The sequence below is a fragment of the Suillus paluster genome (genome assembly GCF_016628075.1).
Source record: "Suillus paluster strain FC165 chromosome Unknown EDB91scaffold_60, whole genome shotgun sequence".
NCBI lineage: Eukaryota > Fungi > Basidiomycota > Agaricomycetes > Boletales > Suillaceae > Suillus > Suillus paluster.
Window position 1 is genome coordinate 1 of NW_024537620.1, and position 26,422 is coordinate 26,422.

Here is a 26,422-nt window from a genome sequence, read left to right on the forward strand (position 1 = left end):
ATCGCATCTCGTGTCACAACAATCAGACGGAGCCGTGCTCAAGAAGAGGAGACAAATATCACGTATGAAGTGAAAACAGACGGACTTCATGACCTCCTGATCACCACAAAAGATAGGCTGATTCCGTCCTCGAGGGCCATTGCCACTCGGCAGACGTTCCTGCTTGTCCGTCCGTGGGATCGTTACCTCCTCGAGCTGTCCTGACTCTAGAGATGACACACAGAGCGTGGAGGAGTCTCCTGCAGAAGTTTATTCGGAGTCTCACCCACGAGCATCGCGATTGATCGATCGCATGCGACAACCTTTCGGAGCATTCATTGATTCACTCGGTCGATCTTCTGGAAACAGGGGGCCAGTTGATTCGGAGTCTCACTTCCAAGCGTTGCGATTGATTTCTTGCCTCGGACAGCCTTTCCACGCATTTTTGCTAGCGCAGCAGCATGGCGGAGAATACAAGAGGATCGCAACGGATTGCAATATCATTGCACAAGTCAAGGACATGGCTTCTGTTCGCAACATGATAGATGGAGTGAGGACGGTAGAGATATTGTAGCTGCTTTTTTTTTATTAAGAACCAACAACTTTCAGGAGTTTTCATTATTGACAATGACTTGCATACACACGTAGTAGGGCTTTGCACTTAGTCGAAAATAATTCAATTGTAGCAAGCATACGAGCATTAATGGTTTCCAATTGGTTGACACGGTCGCCCCCCGCTAAAGGCCCCAGTCATTAATGGACAGGCACAGACGATCTGAATGCTTTATTTGATGAGCAGGATGCGGGAGGCTGTAGCACTGGTGAAGAAGGTCGTCTATCACTGGGTCATAAGATGATAGATGTCAGGGAGATTGGGGGCACGCGACGGAAAATGTCCCAGCAGCAGAATTCGATTGGGATGAACACCCGAGGTCCTGTACATCGGCACTTCGATATTTTCAACATTAATGCAGTTGAGCCATGCAAAATGTTATAAACAGCAGATCCTCGGTGATGTCTAACATAGTGATTTGCCAGCAGACAACAAACTCAGATTAAAAAGGGGGTAGATCCTGAGTTGGCTGAGAGCATTCAAGAGCGTGCAAGATTGCCACAGAAAGGTTCAACAACGATGGGCCGCCCCGTTATTGGGAGAGAACCCCCTCAAGATTTGATCACGAATGCGACGCATATCATTTAGCTCAGAGTAAATAGTTCTGAACAACACATGAGAAGTCCTTCACAGCTCGACCTTGCAACAAAAGTTCATGAGAACTAGCCTATACGGGAAGCGAGACTATTGGACATACTCCTGCAGACTGTGGAAATTGACAGAACAGACAAGGCAATAGTACATTGACTCATAATCCGGACAGGTTGGACAGTGCGCTATAATAGCACCAACATATGAGTAGGACATCCTGTCCCAGAAGACTAAAGGCGATGGTCCAGTCACAAAGGAGTCAGGACGCCGTGAAGTAAAGTGAAATCGTCGAGTAAGGTAGATATGATAACCGGGATACAGCCTTGCAATAAATATTAAATATAGATTTGAGGGGTGTAAAGCCTCGTGTCCTGGGCGTCTAATGAGATATGAGGCTGTGAAGCAGCACAAAAACGGCATGTACACCCTCAAACCTTACAGCAAGTCCACATTGACTGTACATCATCCACCTCCAGCAAAATGACGGAAGCAGCGGAGCCCATCATTCGAATCACCACACCTAGTCGAACATTTGAAGGTCATGAAATTAATGTCCTGGCAGCCGCAGTTTTCCCCGATGGACGCCGTATGGTGACGGGGTCGTACGACAAGACGCTTCGTCTGTGGGACTTAGAAAACGGCATTATGTTGAAGAAAATAGAGGGGCATCACAACGGAGTACAAATAGTTGCGGTATCAAGAGACGGGCAGTTGATAGCAAGTGGTGATAGGACTGGAGAGGTCATTGCCTGGAACGGAGATGGCGAATCTCTGACACAACCTATCAAGGTTCACTCTTCACTGATCATATCGCTTGACTTTTCTCCAGATGGCGCAGTGCTCGCGAGTGGTTCATCGGACAGAACAACGGAGCTCTGGAACACAAAAACGTGGCAGGTTCAAGAAAATCCAATCAATTGTAACGCAGATGTCAAATGTGTTCAGTATTCTCCGTCTGGTCAACATCTTGCCATCGCGACAATCCAGAATATCCAAATATGGAATCCAGACACCCGGGAATGCATCGCAAAATTCAAAGGTCACAATGCATTCAACAACGGAGCGTGGAACTTCTCACTCGTGTGGACGCTCGAGGGCTCACGGCTTCTCTCAGCTGGAAGCTTCAAGGATCCCACCATACGGGAGTGGGATACTTCAACCTGGAAGCAGGTCGGTGAGGCATGGAAGGGCCATGGTAACGTTGTTCGCGCCATTGCCATAAACCCTACTGGCACCCTTGTCGCATCCGCGTCTGACGACAGCCATATCCGCCTGTGGCGGCTCTCGGATCGACGAACCATCGCCATATTCAAGCACTCATACGAGGTGTACGGTGTTACTTTCTCCACGGATGGCAAGCACATCCTAAGCGGAGGTAGAGATCCCAAGGTCTCAGAGTGGGAGGTACCCGATGACGCTTTGCTGGAGGTCACTCCCCAGGAACAGGCGTCGGGGGTAAGTTCCTGTTCATTTCCCGTCCCTTCTTCATCTCACCTCATCCAAGGATGCATTAGTATTGCCGGAGGACACTTCGGACGAGCAGGTGACAAAAAATGTGAGTTATCATTGATTTTCTGCTCATCCGTCATTAGCCCTCAATCTTGGTGCCAAGGCTCAGGTGTCTGCTTTGGAGGCATGTTTCCACCACTCACTCTTATGACTCAATGTGACCATGCGAAATGCAGATTACCTCCAGCAGAATTGCAGAAGCAGCGCAGCCCATTGTTCGAATCACCACACCTAGTCGAACACTTGACGGTCACAGCAGAATGGCGGAAGCGGAGCCCATCATTCGAATCACCACCCCCAGTCGAACATTTGGAGGTCACGAAAATCATGCCCCGGAAGTCGCGGTCTTCCCCGATAGACGCCGTATGGTGACGGGCTCGTACGACAAGACACTTCGTCTGTGGGACTTAGAAAATGGTGTTGTGTTGAAGGAGATGCAGGGGCATCGCAACACTATACAAACAGTTGCAGTATCAAGTGACGGACAATTCATAGCAAGCGGAGATAAGAGTGGAGAGGTCATTGCCTGGAACAGAGATGGGGAATCTCTCATCCCACCCATCAAAGTCCACTCTCGCTGCATGATGTCGCTCAACTTTTCTCCGGATAGCGCAGTGCTCGCGAGTGGTTCACGTGACAGAACAACGGAGCTCTGGAGCACAAAAACATGGCAGGTTCAAGAAAACCCACTCAATTGTAACGCAGAGGTCAACTGCATTCGGTATTCCCCGTCTGGTCAACATCTTGCCATCGCGACAGACGAGAATATCCAAATATGGAATCCAGGCACCAGGGAATGCATCACAAAATTCAAAGGTCACAATGCATTCGACGGAGCGTGGAACTTCTCACTCGTGTGGATGCTTGATGGCACACGGCTACTCTCAGGTGGAAGCTATAAGGATCCCACCATACGGGAGTGGGATGCATCAACCTGGAAGCAGGTCGGTGAGGCATGGAAGGGCCATACTGCTATCGTCCGCGCCATTGCCATAAACCATACTGGCACCCTTGTCGCATCCGCATCTGACGACAGCCATATTCGCCTGTGGCGGCTCTCGGATCGACGAACCATCGCCATATTCAAGCACTCATACGAGGTGTACAGTATTACCTTCTCGATGGATGGCAAGCACATCCTAAGCGGAGGTACAGATTCGAAAGCTTTAGAATGGGTGGTACCCAATGATGCTTCCCTGGAAGTCACTACCGTGAAACAGGTGTCAGAGGGGAGTGTTAATTTCCCGACCGCTCGTCATCTCATCTTGTCCAAGGATGCGGTGCCAGAGGATGCTTCAGAGGAGCAGGTGACAAAAAATGTGAGTTTCTATTGATTTCCTGCTCGTCCGTTTACTTGCACATTAACCCTCAATCTTGGTGCCAAGGCTCAGGTGTCTGTTTCGGAGGCATGTTTTCACCCATCATCCTTATGACGCAATGTGACCCATACATAATGCAGATCCTCGCCATGAGCATGACAGCCCGCGATGCATGCATAACTGGGGACTTGCCTACCGCTGATAGGCTACTAACACAAGAGATCAATACTGATGACAACAACTACAACTCTTATGCGAATCGCTCGTTTGTTATGGCGAGAAAATATGATTGGGACAGTGCACTCCATGACGCACTCAAGGTAAGTTACACTGTCGCATGGTGGCCTGATTATGATAGGCTAACTTATATGGCGAAATAGAGCATCGACATTCAGCCCTCGTTAATAGGCTGTATTTCCAAGTGCATCGCCCTCTGCGGGAAAAGGCAAATCCAGGAGGCAATGACGGCATTTGACCTCGTGTACATGTTCGTGGATGGAGATTTGAATACCACTCATCTTCTGCTCTTGATCAAGGTATCTTGAATATTCTCTCGCATACTCCCTACTTCATGACCCCTGGCAGGCCATCGCTATTTTTAATGCACATCAACATGACGAAGCAATTCTGCGCGTTCGGGAGCTAGCCGCTACTTTCCCCAGTGCTGATACTCTAGCCTGTCAAGTCGTCGAAGTGAGTGTCCTTGATTCCACATCAATGCGTTGACACTGATTTTTGCGAACTTCGCACATCAGACTTATCTCCATGTCCAATTGGGAACCGATGCCTTAGATGGCATGCATTACAACGAAGCTGCTGACCACTTCCGCGCTGCTGTCAATGTGATAGCTTTCTCATCTACATCGCCCATCCATTCTAAATATGAGGTCTTCGTGGTGGTACGTGCATGCAATGCTCCTGAAAATCTTTTTTTCACTGCTCAACTGTGTGCTGTTTGTTCAGCTATTCGGGTGGGACCTCGAAGTCCTTGTGGCGAACCGCACACCAGAATTGGTGCCATGCACTCGTTCATGCAGGTAGACCTGGCGAAGCCCTCAAATCGTACCAATACATGATGGATGGGAGTGATGAATCTATGAAAGAAAGCTGCCTTGATTGGTCCGCTGGCAAGTCTTCATAACATTACCAGACTACAATGCTTACCCGCATTCCACTCAGCCTTCAAACATGATTGCAGCACTCTTTATGCTGCCCAGGGAGTTGCTGGACTCGTAGCAAAGGGAGATACTGCCCTCGCCACGAGCGATTATGACAGCGCTATCGAGCTGTATTCGGTGGCAATCGACCTCGATTTAGCAACCGATACCATTTTTGCAAACCGCTGCAAGGCGAAGTTGGGAAAAATGCTATGGGAGGATGCGCTTCTCGATGCGCAGAAGGTGCGATGACATCTATTGTTTTATGTCGCACTCTCATCGCGCAAATATGCAGGTCATCGACCTCACCCCTTCGTCTTTTTTCGGATACCAGTTGAGGAATGCAGCACTTCATGGCGCAGAACACTATGATGAAGCGATCGAGGCCTTCGAAATCATGCTCTCCAAGGTGGAAAATGCTCCCGACTCGCAAACACAACGTACGTCCTGAATAACACATCTTTCAACATGCTTGACTCTTTCTCCAGAGCTGCGCCAACAATACCTCAGTCGAGCCGAAGCAGAAGGTGCTATTCAAGAGACCATTAACGCTCAACTCGACAACGCCCCGCATCGTATGCTCGACACTTTCGCTGGGCGTTTATGCAATCGAGAGGCACAGATCAAGACCTTCAGAATGAGCATGGAGTACAAGGAGCTTTTATCATCAACAATGGCGCATGCAGACCTCCGAATGGAGCGCATCCAAGATGTAGTGGCAATGTACTTCCGTTGTGTCATGCTGTCGCATAGGTGGGGAGGGAAAGAGCCACTGCTGCGCGACATCCAGGACAAGGTCGTGTACGAGTTGAATCCACTTGGAGGCATCGCGAAGTTGCAGTCTTTCTGCACAACAGCTCGAGATATGGGGTATCGCTGGGCATGGGTTGACACATGCTGCATCGACCAAAGCAACAATGTTGAGGTCCAACAATCGGTCAACTCCATGTTTATCTGGTATCGCTACTCAGCGCTTACGATCGTTTACCTCTCCGATGTTCCACCTTTATCCAAGTCTGGCGCACTCGCAAATAGCGCCTGGAACACGCGAGGATGGACAGTTCAAGAATTCCTAGCCCCCAGAATTGTCCTCTTTTATCAGAAGGATTGGACCCTATACCTCGGTGATCGCTCTCCCAACCACAAGGAGTCAGTCGAAATCATGCGGGAGTTGACAGATGCAACAGGCATAGATGCACAAGCCCTCGTTTCCTTCCGTCCAGGGATGAGAGGCGCCCGAGAGAAACTACAATGGGTGTCTGCACGTGTCACCACATGGCCAGAAGACATCGCATACTCATTATTTGGCATCTTCGGCGTCAACCTCGCTGTTATTTATGGCGAGAAGCAGCAAAAGGCGCTCGGGCGGCTCTTGCAGGAGGTCGTGGCTCAGTCTGGTGACATTAGTGCGCTGGACTGGGTGGGACAATCATCCGAGTTCAACAGCTGTCTGCCAGCCAACATTACTTCATACAAAGCCCCGCCATACACTCTGCCATCTCTATCTGCAGATGAGATTCAAACATCGGTCTCCTTGCTGCGAAATGCCGTGGCTGTGGAATCAGCTTCGAAGCTTTATACCATGCTTGACCACATGACCGCTCCTCGTTTCGCGAACTGCAGGTTGCGTCTGCCTTGCATCGCGTTTCGTGTCACAGCAGTCAGACGGAGTCGTGCTCAAGACCAAGAGACATATGTCACGTATGAAGTCAAGGCGGTCGGGCTTCGTGACCTGGTGATCACCACGGAGGACAGGCTGAGTCAATTCTCACCGACACGGCCCACTATGCAAACATTTTTGCTTGTTCGTCCATGGAATCGTTATCTTCTCGACCTGCCTGACTTCGCGGAGCTCCCTAACTTGGCAGGGATGCTTGACGTTGCAGACGATACGCGGAGCGAGGAAGATTATTGGTCTATGCCTGGATCTCCGTTGCAGGATTCGCCTGAAGACCAGGAGCCGGTTGACCCGGAACTGAGCGAGCGAGCATTGCGATTGATTGTGCGCGTTGGGCAGCCTTTCAGCGCGTTTTTGCTAGGCGCAGCAGCGCGGTGGAGAATACAAGAGAATCGCGTCAGATCACGATATTATTGCACAGGTCAAAGACGCGGCTTCTATTGAGGACATGATGGACATCAGGATACTCGAGATATTGTAGCTGCATTTTTTTTGAAGAACAGAAAATTCTCTGTACTTAGTAGCTGTTGGAATCGGGGAAGCACGGGTCGCGCCCGACAAGGTGTTTAGCACTGTGCTTTCTCTACGAAGAAAATTCATTATTTATTGTGTCTTTGTACGCTAGATACTCGCCAGGACGTTTGCGACAGTAAGTAGTAGTGGAGTGGCTCAATCTGGAAGGTAGTTTTCCGCATTAGCTACCGTTACTTCGGGTCAGCTAGTAGTTGAAAGTCAAGCTCACAATATATAATTCATCAGCAAAACCGGCCGAACCTGATGAGGCCTTGCAGGGCCCAACAAGACCATACACGGTCCCGCTGTACATTGCGAAAATTGGAAGGCCTGCGATGCCTTGCGAGGAAATAGCCCTCTCTTGCATGGCCTTGTGAGAGCGTGTCTAGGGTGGCCTTCCGAGGGTGTCCAAGATGTGTTGACCTTGTAAGGCTGCTGAGGCTTGCAAGGGAATATTATATCACTTATAGATTAGAAGGCCCCACGAGATCACACGAAGCATGTTGTACTTTGGAAGGCCCAAGAGGCGGTGCATTAGTGTAGCAGCACTAGTATCAAAAGTACACCAGTCGTGCAAAGTCTCTGCGGTAAAGCCCAGAGCAGGATTGAGTCTATGGAAGCAACAAGCGGTGGTGCGAGAATAAGAATGAAAGTGAACAAGAATGTCGAGACAACTTTGAAAGCTCGCGGCTGACTCGGAGAGTGGTTGTCATCGTCAGCCAGATCAGCAATGAACAACGGGGACGTAGTAGAGCACCGGGAGTCGGTCCGAGACGGAGGCACTGCCAGAAATCGTTATTCATAACAGAAGAACAAAGGTCTTAAGGCATGTAGTACCTGAGGCCCATCTGCTTGCTCGGTTCAAAGATGTAACTGGCGGCCGTATGAGTTAGTCAGTCACTTTTCGAACCGGAGTGTCAGAACACCACACCGATGCCTACAAGAATCACCCGCAGCATTCGAGATCAAGTTAAATGTTGTACATTAAGCAAGCGCCCGAAACAAGAACATAGGATAGCACGTATCTTGGTCATCTCGGTACTGAAAATCCCGCTGAACCAGCAGGAAGATGCTCCAGGGATATCAGCAGGTCATAGAAAGGTAGAAGTGAGCGGACAAGCACCTAGCAGCAGAAAAGAGGCGCATATAAGGGCAGAAGGCGTGCATATAAGTACAAAGGAGTTGAAAAGGACACAGGGAATCGAGAGCATGGACATAAGGCAAAGAAAACGTACCATGGGGTGCAGAGGTGTCATTTGGCACTGTGAGAAGGGTCGGAAGATATACTATAATCAGCCCCGCTAGCGCTAGCGGGGATTGGACAGGCGAAAGTGCCACCCACCGTCGGATGCTAGACGAGCGCTGGTGGCAATAGCATGATACACCATTCACCCTGTCACCAGGAGTGTCCCTGAAGCTTTTAGACAAGATACGTGCCTTACTGGGGTGACAGCGTTGGTATTGGGGCGCTCGTTGCTGACGTTCTCTGATTCTGGCTGAGGGTGATAGTGTAAGACAGAGGGGAAAGAAGAGAGAGGACTGTGACCTAGTGGCGGAAAGATGAAAGGAAGGATTTATGTAAAACGTTGGAGCAATAAGTTCGGGGATGATGTGCGCAAGGTGTGACAAAATTGGCCTAAGCAAATTAAAGGAGTAGCTAGTAGTACAGAAGTTGGGAAGTTTTGTTGACGCGTTGTTTGTCGTATTCACGTGACATTCCGAGCGTCCTCTAGTACATACCTCCAACTGACGGCTAGACGTTAGAACTTGGCATGAGCAGAGCAGTGAGTATCAATGCTGTCACCCCTTCTCACGGTCTCCTACATGTATAGCGGATCTTCAGCGTCCACGGGGATCTACGTCGTCGAACATCAACGTCCCTCGCCGTTGAAATTTGGCGAAATAGACTCACTATTACTAGGTCATTCATGTGCGACCGAAGTCCATTTCCAAGCTGCCACCACTGTTACGGCTCTCTCCCCGCAAGAGCATCACGCGCTTGCGAACGGCAGTGAACTACGTGGAACTCTGCCTCTTGACTGAGGCATGTCTTAATACTAATATTCCATCAGTGCCCTCGATCATGTAGCTTTCGCCTCCTCTGCAGTAAAACTCGAACCCCGAATCAAAATCTGGCAGTTTAACTGCCGGTTATCTATTCTTTCGTCAAGCTCTACGTGACGTAATGGACGGCCTCAACTGTCAGTCTTAGGGATGGATGACCCAGAGGGTCGTCATGTCCTGTGATCAACTTGTCATAGATGGTGGGTAAGGTCATCTCGGACTCCGCTCACGCAAGGTTTATAATACGGTCGTGCGATTTTATCACGACGATGTCTTACTCCACGATCATGCGATTGAAAATGTCGATCAGAGCCAACATACTGGCCATTTCGCAGGCTTTACTTGCGCTAGAAGCATTGGCAACTACCGCATCTGCACCCCTCATTGACTTGGGTTATGCTCAATACCAAGGTTCAGTGGACGCAGCTACAAATACCATCAGCTTCCTTGGAATACGGTATGCAGCACCTCCACTTGGTGAGTCCAGTTTTTTGTGTTGAATCTCAGCCCATGGACTAAGCATATGGCAGGCAACTTGAGATGGGCGGCTCCGCAGCCTCCACCGACTGTTTCTGGGGTTCAACAAGCTACCACGCAACCAAATGAATGTTATCAAGCGCCCCTGGGCAACGCTTCAACAAATCCTTTCGAAAGCACCTCTCTGAGCAAGAGGGCTGCCAGTCAGTCAGAAGATTGCTTATTTTTGAAGTAAGTCCTGCCGTGGAACCATGATCTTGGCACTTAGGATTGGTCACCGGCTGCATCTGGTAGTGTATACACTCCTGGAAGTGAAGTGGTGGTCACTCCGTCGGGTGGGCTCCCAGTAGTCGTTTGGATTCATGGAGGAGGGTAAGTAGCCTGTGAAATCACCCTCTGTTGATAAAGTTGATTTTGTTACAGGTATATTTCAGGAGCTGCGAGTTTGTACAATGGCGCAGAGTTAATCATGGAATCGGATCATGGCGTCATCACTGTCGTGCTCCAGTACCGCCTCGGTTTATTTGGTATGTCTTCGTTGTTTCTAGTTTTCAAATACGCTCACTTCTAGCTAGGTTTTCTTGCTGGACAGGCAGTCAAAGAAGACGGTACCCCCAATGCTGGACTATGTACGTGTTTATCAAGTTCTGACAGTGTTTCAGACTCGGCTGAACTTAAATTAAAGTTGACCAAAATTACGCTTTACGGTGGGTCCAGGCATACGTGAGCAAAAATCTACTCGCATGTTGCTGATAGGAAGCTTACCTGGGATAGATAAGTAGCTTTGGTGGCGACCCCACGAAGGTCACGATTTGGGGACAGTCTGCTGGTGAGCCGTGTTGGATACTCTTCGTCGTTATACCTCGCTCATTACTCCTGTGTTTCAGGCGCCGGTTCTGTGATACAGCATGTTGTCGCGCACGGAGGAAACACACAACCTCCCCTCTTCAGAGGTGTCATGACGAGTTCCACGTACTTGTCTTCGCAATACAACTATGACGACCGAATTCCGGAGGTGATTTTCACTCATGAGATCAATGTCTGTGACGTCCTGAATGCGGCTGCCACTACCAGATGCTGTACAGCATGGTCGTGAACGGAACAAAGTGAGTCCTTTCATAGTTTTCCATTTGGTCGTTCCCGAGCTAATACCCTCAACTCACAGCTGTAGCTCAAGTTCTGATACCCTGTCTTGTTTGCGCGCTGCAGACGTTAATACACTGCAACCCTTGAACTCTAACATCAACCTTGACGGCTTCTTTGGTATGCTCACATTCATCCCCGTTGTGGATGGCACTTTCATCGTGGAAAGACCTACGGTAACGCTGAGCAAGGGTCGTCTGAATGGTGTATGTTCCATGAGATAATACATATCACAGTGACCCTCATACTTTTCTTTTAGAACTACCTGCTTGCCGTAGTGAATGCGCATGAGGGGAACATCCTTGTGGACCAATCAACGACCCTAGACGTCGCAGATTATGTCAGGACATTGTTCCCGAACTTTGGTCCTGCTCAGATTGCTGGAGCAGTGATGGTGTACCAGAACCAGGGAACCAACGTCGACCAGGCGAATCTTGCGATGAGTGAATGTGCGTATGTCCTCCAAGGAATTTATTCACGTTCCTGATTTCATGAGTCGATTCAGCAATGTTCGTTTGCCCAACTTATTATATGCTCAAAGCATTTGGAGAACGAGCCTGGAAGGTAAGCTCGAGACAAATCACTGTTTACGTTTGCTCAACAGAAGCAGGGCAAGTTTGCAATTCCACCTGGTCTGCATGGCATTGATGTTGCATACTACTTCACTTCGTATTTATAAGTTGTTGTGAAGGATCAATGCTTGCTCTGATGGACGCATATTGTTTCAGAGGTGGTCCCGCATTCAACAATTCCCAGTTCATCACCGCTTTTTTCGAATTCCTTCCTGGCTATGGCCATGTACGAGACTCCTGACCACAGATACTCCCCAGGAGATATCACACCTTCCTGGAAGTCATGGCGACGTGGTTTCACAGAGATGATCTTCAACGAGACATCTTCAGGAGTGCCTCACGTTTACACTTCCAAGACCGAGAAGGCCGTATTCGAGCGCTGCGCGTGAGTTCTGTTTCATCTTTGCCATGATCACAACGTGCTGAGCTAAACGCATGTAGCTATTGGCGAAGTGTGTCGGCGTATTCGGCGCAGTAAAAGGGAATAACGCTCTGATATCTCTTCGTGTCGTCTCCACTGGCAGCACTGCTCACGCCGCATAGATAGAGTTCACCACTGAAATTATGGCGAAGTAGATTCAGTGTTGCCAGCAAGTTGCCAGGACATTTACATAAGTGCACCCAGATTCCATTTGAAAGCAAGCCGCACATTTCAGTTTTCACTCCATCTGAATTCACCCCTGAAATTTTGGCCAAGTAGATTCACTGTTGTCAAGTCATTTAAGTGCGAGCAAAGTCCATTCGCAAGCTGCAACTACGCCTCACGGCTCTCCCTCCACAAGGGCATCATGCGCTGCGAACGGCAGTGGAAACCTTTCTCTTGACTGAGACGTGTATGCACTTGATACTTGTGTGACATCAGTGCCCTCGATCATGTAGCTTTCTCCTGCAGTGAGGCTCGAAATCAAAAGTTGACAACACAATTGCACTGCCAGTTATCTGTTCTTTTGTAGTCTCCCCTAGACACAGACCACAGCTGTGCCTATAGTTTAAGGTTCTTTCGTCAACCTCTGAATAACACAGCCTCTACTGTATCATGACGATGTCCTGTGATCAACTTTTGTTACAGATAGCGCTCGGGGTAATGTCGTCTTGACTCCGCTCAGGCAAGGTTTCAACGATAGTGCGGTGCCGCAGTTTCATCCTGTTTCATCACGAAGTTGGTCGGAGTTGTGTCTTACTTCGTGATCTATGGGATTGAAAATGTCGATCAAAGCCAACATACTGGCCATCTCGCAGGCTTTCCTTGCTCTAGATTGGCAACTTCCGCTGTTTTCTCCTGTGACCACTACGTGTGCACCCATCGTTGACTTGGGCTATGCTCAGTACCAGGGCTCAGTGGACACAGTTACAAACATCACCAGCTTCCTTGGAGTGCGGTATGCAGCTCCTCCACTTGGTGCGTCCAGTTTTGTGTTGTATACAATATCAGCCCACGCACTAAGCATGGCACAGGCGACTTGAGATGGGCTGCTCCGCAGCCTCCACCAACTTTCTCTGAAGTTCAACAAGCTACCACGCAACCAAATGAATGCCACCAAGCACCCCTGGGAAGTGCCCCGACGAATCTTTTTGAAAGCACCTCTTTGAGCAAGACGGTTGTCAGTCGGCAGTCGTCAGAAGATTGCTTATTTCTGAAGTAAGCCCTGCCGTGGAACACAATGTTGATATTAATACGTATGATTGGGCACCGGTTGCACGTAGTGTATACACTCCTGGAAGTGAAGTAGTGGTCGCTCCCTCAGGTGGGCTCCCAGTAGTCGTATGGATTCACGGAGGAGGGTGAGTAGCCTGTGAAATCATCCTCTGTTGATAAAGTTGATTTTGTTACAGGTATATTTCGGGAGCTGCGAATTTATACAATGGCGCAGAGCTAATCATGAAATCGAAACACGGAGTTATCACTGTCGTGCTCCAGTACCGCCTCGGTTTATTCGGTACGTCTTCGTGCTCCTTCTGGTTTTCAAATTTATACCTTTCCAACTAGGTTTTCTTGCTGGAGAAGTGGTCAAAGACGGGGGTGTACCCAATGCAGGACTACGTTTGTGTTTATAAAATTCTGACAGTGCTTCAGACTCGACTGAACTTCACATTCTAAGTTGACCAAAATTACGCTTTACAGTGGGTCCAGGCCTACGTGAGCGGAAATCTCCACTTGCATGTTGTACCTCAGCTGATAGAAGCTCACTTGGATAGATAAGTAGCTTCGGTGGAGACCCAACGAGAGTCACGATTTGGGGTCAATCTGCTGGTGAGCTGCGTTAGGCACTCTTCGTCATCATTGGCCTTGCTTATTGCTCTCGTCGTTTCAGGCGCTGGTTCCGTGCTACAGCACATTTTCGCTCATGGAGGAAACACGCAGCCTCCTCTCTTCAAAGCTGCTATGACAAGTTCCATGTACTTGCCTTCACAATACAACTATAATGACCGAATTCCGGAGGTGATTTTTGTTCATGAGGTCGATGTTCGTTGCGTACTGAATACCACTACTAGATGCTGTACAATATGGTCGTGAACGGGACAAAGTGAGTCCTTTCATAACATTTGGCCGTTACCGAGCTAATCAATCCACAGCTGTACTTCGAGTTCGGATACCCTATCTTGCTTGCGCGCTGCAGACGTCAATACGTTGCAAACCTTAAATCATAACATCAATCTCAACGGATTCTTTGGCACAGCCACCTTCGTCCCTGTTGTGGATGGCGATTTCATCTTGGATAGACCCACTGTGATGGTCAGCAAGGGTCGTTTGAACGGCGTATGATCTATGAAACTATCTATCTCACAGCGAAACTCAGATCCTTCTCTTAGGATTACCTTCTTGCGATAACAAATTCGCATGAGGGCAACATCTTCGTGGACCAATCGATGATCTCAGATATTCCAGATTATGTCAAGACGTTGTTCCCAAACTTCGGTCCTGTCCAGGCTGCTGGAACAGCGATGATGTACCAGAATCAGGGAAGCAGCGTCGATCAGGCAAAACTTGTGATGAGTGAATGTGCATATGTTCTCGGAGGAATTTATTCCTGTTCCTGATTTCTGTTCGTCCAGCGATATTTGTTTGCCCAACTTATTATCTGCTCGAAGCATTTGGAGAGCGAGCATGGAAGGTAAGCTCGAGATAAGTCACAATTTAGGTATGTTTTAACCGAAGCAGGGAGAGTTTGCGACTCCACCTGGCCTGCACGGAAATGATATTGCATACTACTTCATTTCGGATTCAGAATCGTAAGTTGAGGTGATGGGGTGAACGCCTACTCTAATACATGCTGCTTCAGGGATGGTCCTGCTGCATACAACGATCCCCAGCTCATCACTGCTTTCTCAAACTCATTTATGGCGATGGCCATGTACGAGACTCCTGACCGCAGATACGACCCTAGAGATATCACACCTTCCTGGAAGTCTTGGCACCATGGTTTCACAGAGATGATCTTCAACGAGACATCCGTGGGAGTGCCTCACGTTTACACTTCCAAGACCGAGAAGGCCGTGCTCGAGCGTTGCGCGTGAGTACCGTGCTATATTTGTTATGAGCGTAAGGTGCTAAATTAAACGCATGTAGCTACTGGCGAAGTGTGTCGGCGTACTCGGCGCAGTGATTGGAAGTTACGCTCTGGTATCTGTGTCAACTAGAAAGAAATGTAAATGTTTAGCTGAAAGAGGTAGCGCCCAATATTCGACTGCTACTAGAGTGACAATTGATGATATTGGTCTGAAGGAATGGCTGTTCGAGAAGTTAGCGGGGATACCGCGTGAAGTCTGTAACCCCGGCAGTACGTACTCTTGAGGTTCATATCTTGGGCTGTGTCGTGTCCTACTGTGCATCGAGGCTCAGTTCCGCAACGGAATCGTGTAGCTATAGAAGAGATTGCATAAACATCAACACATGACGAACCTTGCATAATACATGCCGTTATTCAGAGAACAGTGCAATCACCAGTAAGTAGGAACGAACAGTGATGATATTAAGGAACTGTATCTCTTCCCTCCGCGGACCGGTACGCAAACAGTGGTAATATTGCACAATCCTCCGCCTGTAGCGGCACCAGATCCCCGTTGGCAGTAGACAGTACATCGAACTATCACCGCCGGCGCTTACATAATTTGGAGCGTTCCCAAGAAGACCACTCACGAGATAACTAGTTCTCTGCTTCGAATGGGTGAAAAGGATGATGCGTCACCAATAGGACATCGAATTGGCGGTGGTGGAATTTCGTCTAGACGGAGCACGTTATACCGTAGTGCTGAAAACTGATTGCAAGGATTAACCTCGAGTGGGATGAAATTCACAGGTACCGGTATGGCTGGACCATGCTGTGCGTCGGTGAAGTTTGAGCCCCAGGTGATTTTAACGTTGACTGTCAAGCAAACCTGGAGCGGGCTCTCCCAGTCTTACTCACTGTGGTGCGTGGCGCCCCGCGGAGGTAAATAAGCCACATGCTAACAACCAAAAAAACTTACCCACTGCGCCGCAGCGTTTTCGGGGACCGACGTTTGTCAGACCGAGCTGGTAAGCTGAACCCACCGCCAAACAGACACATGATGGCATGCGGACTTGAGTGTTTGAGCCCGCCTTTCGGTGCTTTCATACCCGGACTATTACGTAATTATACCTGCCGAACACCAACGTATTTGTCTGGCTGACATTTTTTACATAGGTTTTTAACGTCAAGATACAGCCATCCCCTTGTAACACGAATAATAACATTTAATACTACAAAGCAAAAGCATCGCGGAGTTTGAAATCAAACCCATTAGCCGCTTTGCCGTCGGGTGATATCATGTTTCGGAGCGGAATTTGTAATCTCCTCACACCTACAAGTCAACGGCGGCCAGTGATAATGAATTCGTTAACCAATCGTTAACTTGTAGGTACTTTCCGCAAGCTAAACCCGTACATGTGATTCTGACAGCTCTTACTATAAAGCTGACTGCGCCTTTCAGATCAGACCTACTCCATACAATGATGGAATTGCCTCCTGGTATTATCTACCTCATCAGTTGCTTGCCACAACTCCTATTGCCGCCCGCAATAGTCTATGGTCTAAACCGCATCTCCGACTTTGCATTTGGCGTATGCCTGCCAGGATGGTTCCAGATTCCTGCATGTCTGTTATCTTTTCCCATCGTCTTCGCTTGTAGCGTGTTCGTCACAAACCATCGCGACAGGAGTCAGGCTGCGTTGCATGGTGCCGTCCTCCCGCCTATGTTCCCCAGTAAATGGCCTGGCGGTCTTGATATTCTCGCAGCATTGATACAAAATTTCAAGACTGGATACATGGGTATGCCCACCTTCACTTTCTTCTATTGATCCTTACACAATTGCAGGGGACATGATGGAGGAGCAGTGTAAAACCCTTGGGCATACGTTGAATATGCGAGTCCTCTTTGAAAATAGGGCAAGTACATTTTTTCACACCCTAATTTCTTTTATTTATTTGTGGCGATCAACAGTTCTTTACTGCTGAACCAGAATATACGAAGGTTAGCGGCTTATCGGAGTGTCGTAATCCCAGACATTCATGCGTAACAGGCAATTCTAGCATCGAAGTTCACGTCATTTGCAAAAGGTCGGCGATTTGATGTGCGGAGTACTCTCATGATTTGATGGAATAGCCATTTCAATCAACAGGCGCTATGTTTTCGGATCAAGTCAACTCCCTCCTTGGCACCGGAGTGTTCAATTCCGATGGTGAGTTTGTTTCCTGCAAGTCATGGTCGCATTTAATTCAACGTCCATTTCAGGGGATGTTTGGAAGTGTGTTTCATCTATTTCCGTGATTAGTTCCACGGCTTAATCCAGTGACTTCAGATTCCACCGCTCGATGACGCGCCCGTTCTTCAGCAAAGACCGGGTCAGCCATTTTGATATATTCGACAAGCACGCGGAAGACGCAATTAATCAGCTGAAGGTTAGACTCAGAGATGGCTACCCCGTAGACTTCCAGGTAAATGCTATGAGGACCATCATATGCCTCGCTCTTACTGAAGTCGCTTAAGGACATGGTCTCTCGTTTCACCCTAGACTCTGCGACGGAGTTCCTCTTCGGAAAAGACGTCTGTTCTCTCTCTGCCGGGCTAATCTATCCGTCGTCATCACCTCGCTCCAAAGATGTCGCGTTCGAAAATCACCCAGCCAACAAGTTTGCTCATGCGTTTAGTGGTGCTCAGATTGCTGCCTCCTACCGCGGTCGGTTTGGCTCAGCGTGGCGCTTATTTGAATTTTGGAGTGATCGCGTAAAGAAGCACATGGATGTTTGTTACAAGTTCATCGACCCCATCCTCAAGGAGGCGTTAGAAAAGAAAAAGGAAAATGGCTTGATTGAACAGAAGGCTGCCACAAAGGATAAGGATGTCGCAGAAGGCGAAACATTGCTTGATCACTTGGTGAATTACACCGAAGGTACGCAATGCAGCATCAATATTGATATGCCATCTCAATTGACATGAATGTTTTCTTCCAGACCCCATCGTTATTAGGGACGAAATTCTCAACATCATGATTGCTGGACGTGACACGGTACGCACCTCTTTCGGATGGTTATCCTCAGGGTGTTAAGGCTGCTTTGTCCAGACTGCAGCTACCCTGACTTTCGTCATCTATATGCTCGCAGAACACCCTGATGTCCTCCACCGTCTTCGTGAGGAGATCCTCAGCAAAGTGGGTAGTTCGAGGAGACCTACCTACGATGATATGCGTGATATGAAATACATGAGAGCAGTCATTAACGGTGAGTCCCATGCAAAGCCACACTCATCTTAGAGGTGACACGGGAATTTCAGAAACTCTTCGACTCTACCCGCCTGTGTGAGTATCCGTTTCGGTCACTTTGTTGTAATTATTCTCATTGGATCTACATCATTTTCAGGCCATTCAATGTTAGGTAAATACTGGCTTGACTACGTATGTGTCCCTACGCTCATTATCGCGGGAATGGATAGGACCAGCACAGAACCCACGGTCTGGCCGGGAATCAACGGGGAAAAACCCATCTACATCCCGTCGAATACAAGGTAATCGTTTAGAGAGACGGTTTATTTCTTAGCTGACGATGGAACTCTCAGGACTCCTTACTCTGTGTTCCTGATGCACCGACGAACAGACTTATGGGGACCAGATGGTAAGAACGAGCGACTTGCTTCATTGGAACGAATGGTTACTCACATTTGTCGACCAGCTGATGAATTTGACCCCGATCGGTTCCTTGACGAGCGCCTTCGTAAATATCACACTCCTAACCCATTCATTTTCGTGCCTTTCAATGCAGGGCCCAGGATTTGTCTCGGGCAGCAGGTTTGCCGACTACTCTGTGCTCACACAGTATTCATGCTGACAACCATCCTTCTCCAGTTCGCCTACAACGAGACTTCTTTCTTCCTCGTACGCCTTCTCCAGCAGTTCTCTTCGGTCTCCTTGGCCACAGATGCTCAGACTCTCCCGCCTGCGGAATGGGCTAAGTGTTCTGGCCGCAAGGCCATTGAGAAGGTCATCATCAAAAGCCACCTCACCATTTATGCACATGTAAGTACATAACTTTATTTCCTTGCCTAGTGGCTCATGTCGTGTATAGGATGGGTTATGGGTTAGGATGGAAGAGGCGAGCCCTGTGGAGGCTGTATAAATGCAGCGGACAATGTATCACGAATCACGACAACAAACTATGAATTGATTTATTTGTACAGATCTCTATTTTAACTCGTTCTACGTGCCAGAGCAGAGGTTACCTGCTGCTCGAGCTGTGTATTGTGCGAGGCTGTTAGCGACTCATCTGAAATGTATCATGAGGCCCCTAAGAGTCACCCGACAGCACACAACATTTGCAAGTAGGCGGGCGCAATGAGAAGACCTGTATACCACATCGAAAATAGACCATGCCAAGTCCCATTTTCCTGTCAGGACATATCGATCAGCTCTACTTGATGACCTCAACCCTCCTCGACCAGCCAATTTGGCTCATAGATGTGTAGAACTCGAAAAAGCAACTTTTTGAAATTCCCAGCCCCGCAAGGAATTTGTTTCACATATTAATGCTAACCAGATCTGGGCTCGCTCAGCACGCTCAGCTTGCCGGATTATTCATGCAGATCAATCTCGTTAGATCACCTTGTAGGCTCATGACCAGCCTGGTGTATACTACCACGGATTCGAGTGGTGTAGCCAGGCTGGTCGATCTCGGAGTGGCGTGGTAGGGCGAAGCGAGGAGTTTGAAATTTAGCAGGTGCCGGTTGTGCCGGTGACGACACAACACCAGCAAGTTCTCGAGGCCTTCTTATTTCCCAAGGATCACAACGTCTGAAGTTGTTCCAGCTCAGATGCCTCATATCATTACTTTCTGCAAGACACGTTGTACCTCGACAGTGCGCGATGTACTGTTGTATTTGAGAGGATACTGTACTTTTCACGGTGCGAACACGAGAGTTTGCGGTACCCAAAGCGGCACACCGGCATCTACCAAATTTCAAACTCCTCGCTTCGCACTCCGAGATTGACCACTACGTCAATAAATTCTCACCATCTCAAATTAACGCATCTGGTTACGAGTCTAATCACCTTGCACTTATGGTGCTATAGATGCCACATCGTTTCTGCGACGATCATTCGGATGGTACTCTAACAAACTTCGGTCGTCACAAAAACCTTATTGTTTCTGCCACGATGGCCTGCCACGTCTACATTTCCCACTGGATTTGTCTTCGTCTACGGCCTTGATCACTTTACTAATAAAAATGAACTTTTGGAAGGGTTCCTCTGGGCAAGAATGTTTTCTTGGGTATAAATACATATAGGTTTGAATATTGAGCTCTTCAGTTTGAACTGCTGATGGAGGTCCCACCTGGCTTCATATTCCTCACTCAGATAATCCCTCGGGCTGTACTTCTGCCTGCTGTAGCCTTTGGGGCCAGCGGCTTAGTTCTCGGCGATGCGATTCCTCGCTGGCTGCGGATTTCAGCTAGTCTCCTAGCGCCTCATGTAGCTGTCTATCTCAAGACCATCGTCGACGGGTACTCTAACCAGCGGAAAGCAAAGGCGAGAGGTGCCGTTCTTCCTCCCAGAGTACAGAACCGCTGGCCTGCGGGTATAGACCTACTTGTGGAGCTCCTTGACAATCTCAAACATGGTTATATGGGTTTGTCTCTTTTTCCAACTAGTCGATGAATGTTGATTCATCCGCTGTGCATAGGCGAGACACAGGAGAGGTTGTGTCAAGAATATGGGTACACTATCCGTCTTAGAATGTTGTTTGAAGATAAGGTGTGTAGATACTCATCTTTGAGATCCAATATTCATAATGGTGGCATCAGGTGCTCACGGCGGAGCCGGAACACATCAAAGTACGTTCTGATCGTCATTTCGTCCCTTCGCTGCGGACATCTGTCTCTCCTAGGCAATCCTATCGACCAAATTCAACTCTTTCGGGAAGGGTGCGTACATAGAGTTTATTACCCGCCCCCCCATTGACCTCACCACCCATGGTGTGAAGGGGCCGTATCCTGGGATCCAATTTCAGTCCTTACTGGGAACAGGGGTTTTCAACGCTGATGGTGGGCACAACTATAAATCCGTTTTTGCCCTAGCTCAATCTTCAATGACAGGCGACGCGTGGAAGTGCGTATACGACGACTTGCACGTGAATATGATCCTTGAAGTTCATTGAATACTAGATTTCACCGCTCTATGACTCGTCCTTTCTTCAGCAAGGATCGTGTCAGCGACTTCGACATATTTGAGAAGCACGCGGACGACGCTATCAGGCAGATCAAAATCCGGTTGAGGGAGGGGTATCCTGTGGACTTCCAGGACATGATATCCAGATTTACCATGGACTCTGCGACGGAATTTCTGCTTAGGAAAGGATGTGTGCTCTCTTTCCGCAGGGCTCATTTATCCATCGTCGTCGCCCCTTTCCAAGGATCCGGCTATCCTTCGGCACCCAGCAAATCAATTCGCTCATGCTTTCCATGAAGCTCAGGTTTCTACTATACCTCGTGGGCACGTCGGCGCGTTGTGGAGAATGATAGAACTCTTTGGGGACAAAGTCAAGAAACATATGAAGGTCTGCCACAGGTTCATCGATCCTATCCTGACGGATGCGCTTGAAAAAAGAAGGCGGCGAGCAATAGTGGATCTTTGATTGGTAGCGCCCAGGACAAGGACGTACAGGAGGGCAACACTCTGCTCGATCATCTAGTCAATTGCTCGGAAGGTGAGATATTTTGGTAATGATTTCCTCTGACATATGGAAGCGCTCACGCCGTGTAGATCATGTCCTAATTAGAGATGAGACCATAAACATCCTACTTGCAGGCCGTGACACAGTAAGCGATCGCAACTTGCCATGGTATCAGACGTTTAATACTACATTCTTCTTCCAGACTGCAACGACTTTGACGTTTGTCATCTACATGCTATCTCAACATCCCCAGGTAATGCACCGTCTTCGGGAGGAGATCCTGAACAAAATCGGACCCTCAAAGCGACCTACGCACGAAGATATGCGCGATTTGAGGTACATGAGAGCGGTGATTAATGGTAATCTCATTTCCTTTTGAGAGTGCGACGTGCACGCTGAAGCTATATGCAGAAACGCTTCGCCTATATCCACCCGTGTGAGTAGGTTCAATGCACCATTTGCGGCCACACTAATTCTTCGGGTCATACAGTCCCTTCAATTTTAGGTTGGTTCAACTGACGCCCTCGTCTTTTGAATTGCTGACGATGTATTTGAAGGACAAGTCGTGAAGCAACAGTGTTGCCCGCCGTCAACGGCGGCGACCCTATGTTTATTCCGGCTGATACTCTGTATGACATTCCTCAATTCGATTTGGGTGTATGCTCATCAAATCTATGCAGCGTCATGTATTCTGTATTTGTGATGCATCGCAGAAAGGACCTATGGGGGCCTGACGGTACGAAAGTTTTGGATATCTGACATACCTCACGTCTAATGTTCTTCAGCTCTCGAATTTGATCCCGATAGGTTCTTGGATGAACGACTCCAGAAGTATTTGACTCCCAACCCATTCATTTTCCTTGCTTTCAATGCTGGTCCTAGAATATGTCCTGGTCAACAGGTAAGCGCCTTTGCGCACATTTTACCCGATTGGTATTGATGATCCAAAGTTTGCATACAACGAGATGTCTTTCTTCCTCGTTCGGTTGCTTCAGAGCTTCTCGTCAGTATCACTGGATTTGAAATTGCAGACACTTCCACCGACGGAATGGGCCAATGAACCTGGACGGAAAGGTGCAGACAAGGTTGTTTTCAAGGCACATCTCACAACTTATGTTCAAGTGAGTCGCTTTTGGTGTCGACCTATTAACGTGCTTGCTCAAAGGTTCCTAGGATGGCTTGTGGGTGAGAATGGAAGAAGGGCCACTCGCATAAGGGAGGTGTGTATGTGAACGGCGCACACACCCTGTATGTTTAGAGCCTGTATAGTCCATGTACTTGGTAGCTGTTGGAATTGGGGAAGCGCGGGTCGCGCCCGACAAGGTGTTTAGCACTGTGCTTTCTCTGAGAAGAAAATCCATTATTTATTGTGTCTTTGTACGCCAGATACTCGTCAGGGACGTTTACGACAGTGAGTGGTAGCGGGGTGGCTCGGAGTCTGCAAGCTATGCTTGGCAGTTTTCCGCATTAGCCACTTCTCGTCACTTCGGGGTCAGTAGTTGACAGCCACAATATATGAAGCGCGTCGCGTGACTTTCTTCAGTTTCGCTTCAAGCTGCTTTATACCAGTATCAATCTACCAGTCATGGGCGCCCATGGCATTAGCGCGCCTATCGTAGTCGATGATTGGATGCCTCTAGACAGCGATGATGATCCGGAGTCAATGGCCGATGACTATGACTCCCCCATTAACGGAGCTCGAAGACAGTGATAATGGTGACGGGTATACTAGTAGCAGCCCGAGTGAGACGTTCAGTGAAGACAGCGGGAGTGAATATGGCACAGTGACACATAGTAATTACTGTCTTTTACTTATCCGCGCGAAAGTGCTCACTAACTTTTACTTCCAGAGAAACAACCCGCGAAAAAGCGTGCCAGGACCGCTAAAGTAACCGATGCGGGAAAAGCACCAGTAGCAAAAGGCTCTGGCAGAAGAAAAACTCTTAGTCTTATTGTCACTATGCCAATAGACGTTCTTTTCGAGGTTAGTTAATGAGTATGCACCTTACTCCTAGTCTGACCTGCTACTTCCGATCAGATCTTTGGTCTCCTGGAACCGGCAGACCTCTTACATCTGTCACGCACGAACAAAGCTTTCCGTACGGTTCTATTATGTAGCAATGCAATCTCGGTCTGGAAAGCTGCCCGCGCCAATCGTGGCGGTGTTCCTGACTGCATGCCTGGCATGTCCGAGGTTAAATGGGCTAACCTGTTATTTGGTGGTTCTCGGTGTCATGTATGTCTGGCCTCCGATTTCACATCTGTGCTTCCATGACCACAACCTCAGGTGTGCGGCGCGAAGGGAATCCAGCGAATAGACTTCGGTATCGGACAAAGGGTATGTACCTCGTGTCTCAAGAAGAAGTGAGCGCAACTTTATAATCATGTCCTTACGTGCTCAACGATTTGTCAAGCCTGGTCTTCGAAGGCAGCTGGAAATCAAAATTTCCCGACTTCGATCCGATCATCATGAATTTGATACCGTTCACTAACAGTGGGCGCTTTATTGCTATGACTTATCAATGTCTGATCATCCTGAATAGTCGGTGGATGGGCTCATGGTCACGCCAGTGGAAGCAAGTTTTTTTGGTCAGCTGACGTGCTGAAAATGGCGCAACAGTTAGGGGCACGCCATAAGGATGTGCACATGTTCAAACCAGGTGCCAAGGAAGCGCTGAAAGACTTCAAGCAATCACGCGAGGAATACGTCAATGCTGTTGTTCACGTAAGCTTCGTGCATGTAGTTTTACTGGTTCTGACCTCTTCGAAGCATGCTAAAGTCTGTTACATTTGGATCAATAAGGACCGCGAGCGTCATCGCTTGGATGTCAGTGAGCTTCGCAGCCAAAATGAAGACCTGTGAGCAAACTTTATCGACTCCATCATCTCATCACTTCTTGATCATCTATTCCAGGATTAAAGCTAGATTAGTCCATCTTGGTCACGATGCTAAAGATGTGAGGCGCATGCTTGACTGTGATAGCTATGGCACAGACAAGGAGCTTACCGATGCACGTCAGTGCTTCTGCCACCTTCGTAAAGATTCTGTCTTCTTACTTTGTCAATTTCCAGGTTGGAAATTTTTGCTCCCAAGGATCGAGCGTAAGCTTTCTGAATTGAAGGAAGAATGGCGCCTCGGGGAACAAAGACAAGTATCGTCTATCCGGAGGGGGCACCTGATGGATATGTTGAACAATCACGTGCGGCAAATGCGATGGGGTATCATACCTCCACGCGAAGACTTCTTGAAGCTTTGTGATATTGCGGAATGTATCAACGGTCCACCCACTGGAAACCAAGAAAGCGATATCGAACCCTGTCGTGCACTCGCGGACATAATTCCCGAGTTTTGTGCGGAATATATCCATCAAACGAAGGCCGCGTTGACGCGATTACTTGCTCTCTCCACTGAGGATACCTTGATACTACAAAGCCAACCTACCGACGCCAATGATGATGCCTTACAACTGGCGACTTCTGTTTTCCAGTGCAGTGGCTTGCGCTCTTTCCCATTGATTACATGGGACAAAGTGTTGTATCGCACATGTCCTTCTCACAATCAAGTTCGATACTATTACGCAGGGTCGAGATCAGCTTGCACATTTTCAATCTCTCAGCCTGGGGTTACTGCTACTCGCTCGTTGTTAAGCTTAGTTGGCCTCGATGCCAAAACTTACGACTGCAGCCACAATGGATCAGCGACAGGGCCGCTTTTTTTGTTCCAGCTGTCCACCGAAGCCACAGAACGGAGGATCCTACCGGATGGCAATGGACTGGCGTCAGAGCGTTCGTCCCCGTGTTTTTTTTCGACATTGTGCCCAATAATCACGCTATCTTCTAGGTCTTCCACTACGTTGAACAACGAGATCCGGCGCACACAGAGCCTCGTTGGGAGCTCGCAAAGGCTGTACAACTTGAAGTTATACAAAGTTCCCCTGTATGGGGCTGCAACAAGTGCGATAGACATCACGGAAAGCCAGTTACCAAGACCGACGTGATTGATCATATGAGATGGTAAGTTATCACACTTTCTGTTTTACTTTACTGACACCACTGGTAGGCATGGAATCACTGCTCCGAATGAAGGAATTGACTTTGTCTATGTCCAGAGCCTAGCTGAGAGACCGCCACCAGGAACAAAATTCTTCGTTACTCCTCAGGTGCCCCAGAAGCCGACGGAATCGGGCAAAACTCAAAAGTCGAAGTCGAACGGGGACTATCGCTGCCAACGCTGCAATGGCTCACGAACTTTCATCTTGGAAGGTGTCAAATCGCATATCAAAGACAAGTAAGAAAAATATTCTGTCCAGTCGTACCCTACTGATTGAATACTCTTCAGGCACAAGATACATTCCCCAAGCGAAGGCTCAGATTTCTGTAAAGTCAAGTAATTACATCTCGTCGCTTCGTATCCTCCCTTATCTTTTTACCTCCCTTGATACATAACTCCAGTAATACATAACTCCAGCGGCCATGTACGCCGTCTGCTATTTGCATCCCAGCGCTAATGTCTACATGTCTTTGATCTACTGTTATGTAATGAATGAGAATTGTTGAATGCTCAAACGACAATCCATTAAGTATGTTGTATACGTAGATTACCGCCAGAGCATGCCCACCAGCTCGCTA

At 48.4% G+C, this 26,422-nt stretch overlaps 7 protein-coding genes across 7 annotated transcripts; all 7 read left to right on the forward strand.

Moving 5' to 3' along the window:
- The first annotated feature begins 31 nt into the window (after positions 1-31).
- EDB91DRAFT_1152536 (uncharacterized protein) lies at positions 32-621 on the forward strand. The gene has a single exon (XM_041319486.1). It carries the CDS (start codon positions 293-295, stop codon positions 551-553), a length of 261 nt encoding a protein of 86 aa, XP_041173712.1. The 5' UTR covers positions 32-292; the 3' UTR covers positions 554-621.
- A 5,904-nt stretch (positions 622-6,525) lies between these two features.
- EDB91DRAFT_1152548 (uncharacterized protein) lies at positions 6,526-7,565 on the forward strand. Its single transcript, XM_041319487.1, has 2 exons — positions 6,526-7,170; positions 7,208-7,565. Exons 1-2 carry the CDS (start codon positions 6,751-6,753, stop codon positions 7,325-7,327), a joined length of 540 nt encoding a protein of 179 aa, XP_041173713.1. The 5' UTR covers positions 6,526-6,750; the 3' UTR covers positions 7,328-7,565.
- A 2,127-nt stretch (positions 7,566-9,692) lies between these two features.
- EDB91DRAFT_1251902 (Alpha/Beta hydrolase protein) lies at positions 9,693-12,004 on the forward strand (the record flags this gene model as incomplete). Its single annotated transcript, XM_041323435.1, has 15 exons — positions 9,693-9,900; positions 9,954-10,131; positions 10,195-10,272; positions 10,324-10,427; positions 10,476-10,529; positions 10,586-10,623; positions 10,675-10,729; positions 10,788-10,915; positions 10,975-11,006; positions 11,066-11,249; positions 11,303-11,492; positions 11,549-11,607; positions 11,654-11,712; positions 11,772-11,841; positions 11,897-12,004. 15 exons carry the CDS (start codon positions 9,693-9,695, stop codon positions 12,002-12,004), a joined length of 1,545 nt encoding a protein of 514 aa, XP_041173714.1.
- Positions 12,005-12,565: 561 nt separating this feature from the next.
- EDB91DRAFT_700925 (Alpha/Beta hydrolase protein) lies at positions 12,566-15,264 on the forward strand. Its single transcript, XM_041328146.1, has 15 exons — positions 12,566-13,014; positions 13,071-13,254; positions 13,320-13,397; positions 13,449-13,552; positions 13,603-13,656; positions 13,715-13,752; positions 13,812-13,866; positions 13,928-14,055; positions 14,109-14,140; positions 14,190-14,373; positions 14,427-14,616; positions 14,670-14,728; positions 14,776-14,846; positions 14,897-15,127; positions 15,184-15,264. The coding sequence occupies exons 1-15, from the start codon at positions 12,807-12,809 to the stop codon at positions 15,218-15,220; spliced, it is 1,653 nt and encodes a 550-aa protein (XP_041173715.1). The 5' UTR covers positions 12,566-12,806; the 3' UTR covers positions 15,221-15,264.
- Positions 15,265-16,587: 1,323 nt separating this feature from the next.
- EDB91DRAFT_1058393 (cytochrome P450) lies at positions 16,588-19,243 on the forward strand (the record flags this gene model as incomplete). Its single annotated transcript, XM_041314157.1, has 14 exons — positions 16,588-16,903; positions 16,950-17,074; positions 17,238-17,317; positions 17,425-17,569; positions 17,622-18,024; positions 18,086-18,141; positions 18,196-18,352; positions 18,405-18,429; positions 18,491-18,505; positions 18,564-18,635; positions 18,687-18,742; positions 18,800-18,915; positions 18,973-19,143; positions 19,193-19,243. The coding sequence occupies 14 exons, from the start codon at positions 16,588-16,590 to the stop codon at positions 19,241-19,243; spliced, it is 1,788 nt and encodes a 595-aa protein (XP_041173716.1).
- A 909-nt stretch (positions 19,244-20,152) lies between these two features.
- Positions 20,153-23,200, forward strand: EDB91DRAFT_1152595 (cytochrome P450 monooxygenase pc-3). The gene is given in 16 exon segments (XM_041319488.1): positions 20,153-20,408; positions 20,443-20,749; positions 20,804-20,874; positions 20,925-20,954; positions 21,008-21,228; positions 21,285-21,478; positions 21,498-21,676; positions 21,727-21,826; positions 21,883-21,938; positions 21,996-22,152; positions 22,205-22,229; positions 22,351-22,422; positions 22,474-22,529; positions 22,579-22,694; positions 22,744-22,914; positions 22,967-23,200. 15 exon segments carry the CDS (start codon positions 20,443-20,445, stop codon positions 23,006-23,008), a joined length of 1,797 nt encoding a protein of 598 aa, XP_041173717.1. The 5' UTR covers positions 20,153-20,408; the 3' UTR covers positions 23,009-23,200.
- A 55-nt stretch (positions 23,201-23,255) lies between these two features.
- Positions 23,256-25,998, forward strand: EDB91DRAFT_701462 (uncharacterized protein). Its single transcript, XM_041328147.1, has 11 exons — positions 23,256-23,587; positions 23,644-23,777; positions 23,832-24,029; positions 24,081-24,157; positions 24,208-24,287; positions 24,337-24,518; positions 24,564-24,652; positions 24,708-24,808; positions 24,866-25,579; positions 25,635-25,807; positions 25,854-25,998. The coding sequence occupies exons 1-10, from the start codon at positions 23,440-23,442 to the stop codon at positions 25,649-25,651; spliced, it is 1,740 nt and encodes a 579-aa protein (XP_041173718.1). The 5' UTR covers positions 23,256-23,439; the 3' UTR covers positions 25,652-25,807; positions 25,854-25,998.
- Positions 25,999-26,422: the final 424 nt, after the last annotated feature.

Bases quoted from the DNA above. Each gene is read 5' to 3' on its own strand.
- EDB91DRAFT_1152536 (XM_041319486.1), top strand. From the start codon at position 293: ATGCGACAACCTTTCGGAGCATTCATTGATTCACTCGGTCGATCTTCT.
- EDB91DRAFT_1152548 (XM_041319487.1), top strand. From the start codon at position 6,751: ATGCTTGACCACATGACCGCTCCTCGTTTCGCGAACTGCAGGTTGCGT. The intron at 7,171-7,207 runs GTGCGCGTTGGG...CGTTTTTGCTAG, and splicing joins AGCGAGCATTGCGATTGATT to GCGCAGCAGCGCGGTGGAGA.
- EDB91DRAFT_700925 (XM_041328146.1), top strand. From the start codon at position 12,807: ATGGGATTGAAAATGTCGATCAAAGCCAACATACTGGCCATCTCGCAG. The intron at 14,374-14,426 runs GTATGATCTATG...TCCTTCTCTTAG, and splicing joins GCAAGGGTCGTTTGAACGGC to GATTACCTTCTTGCGATAAC. The intron at 14,617-14,669 runs GTGCATATGTTC...CTGTTCGTCCAG, and splicing joins AAAACTTGTGATGAGTGAAT to CGATATTTGTTTGCCCAACT.
- EDB91DRAFT_1152595 (XM_041319488.1), top strand. From the start codon at position 20,443: ATGGAGGTCCCACCTGGCTTCATATTCCTCACTCAGATAATCCCTCGG. The intron at 21,677-21,726 runs GTCTGCCACAGG...GCTTGAAAAAAG, and splicing joins AAGTCAAGAAACATATGAAG to AAGGCGGCGAGCAATAGTGG. The intron at 22,915-22,966 runs GTGAGTCGCTTT...AAAGGTTCCTAG, and splicing joins ATCTCACAACTTATGTTCAA to GATGGCTTGTGGGTGAGAAT.
- EDB91DRAFT_701462 (XM_041328147.1), top strand. From the start codon at position 23,440: ATGATGATCCGGAGTCAATGGCCGATGACTATGACTCCCCCATTAACG. The intron at 23,588-23,643 runs GTAATTACTGTC...TTTTACTTCCAG, and splicing joins ATATGGCACAGTGACACATA to AGAAACAACCCGCGAAAAAG. The intron at 24,158-24,207 runs GTGAGCGCAACT...CGATTTGTCAAG, and splicing joins ACCTCGTGTCTCAAGAAGAA to CCTGGTCTTCGAAGGCAGCT.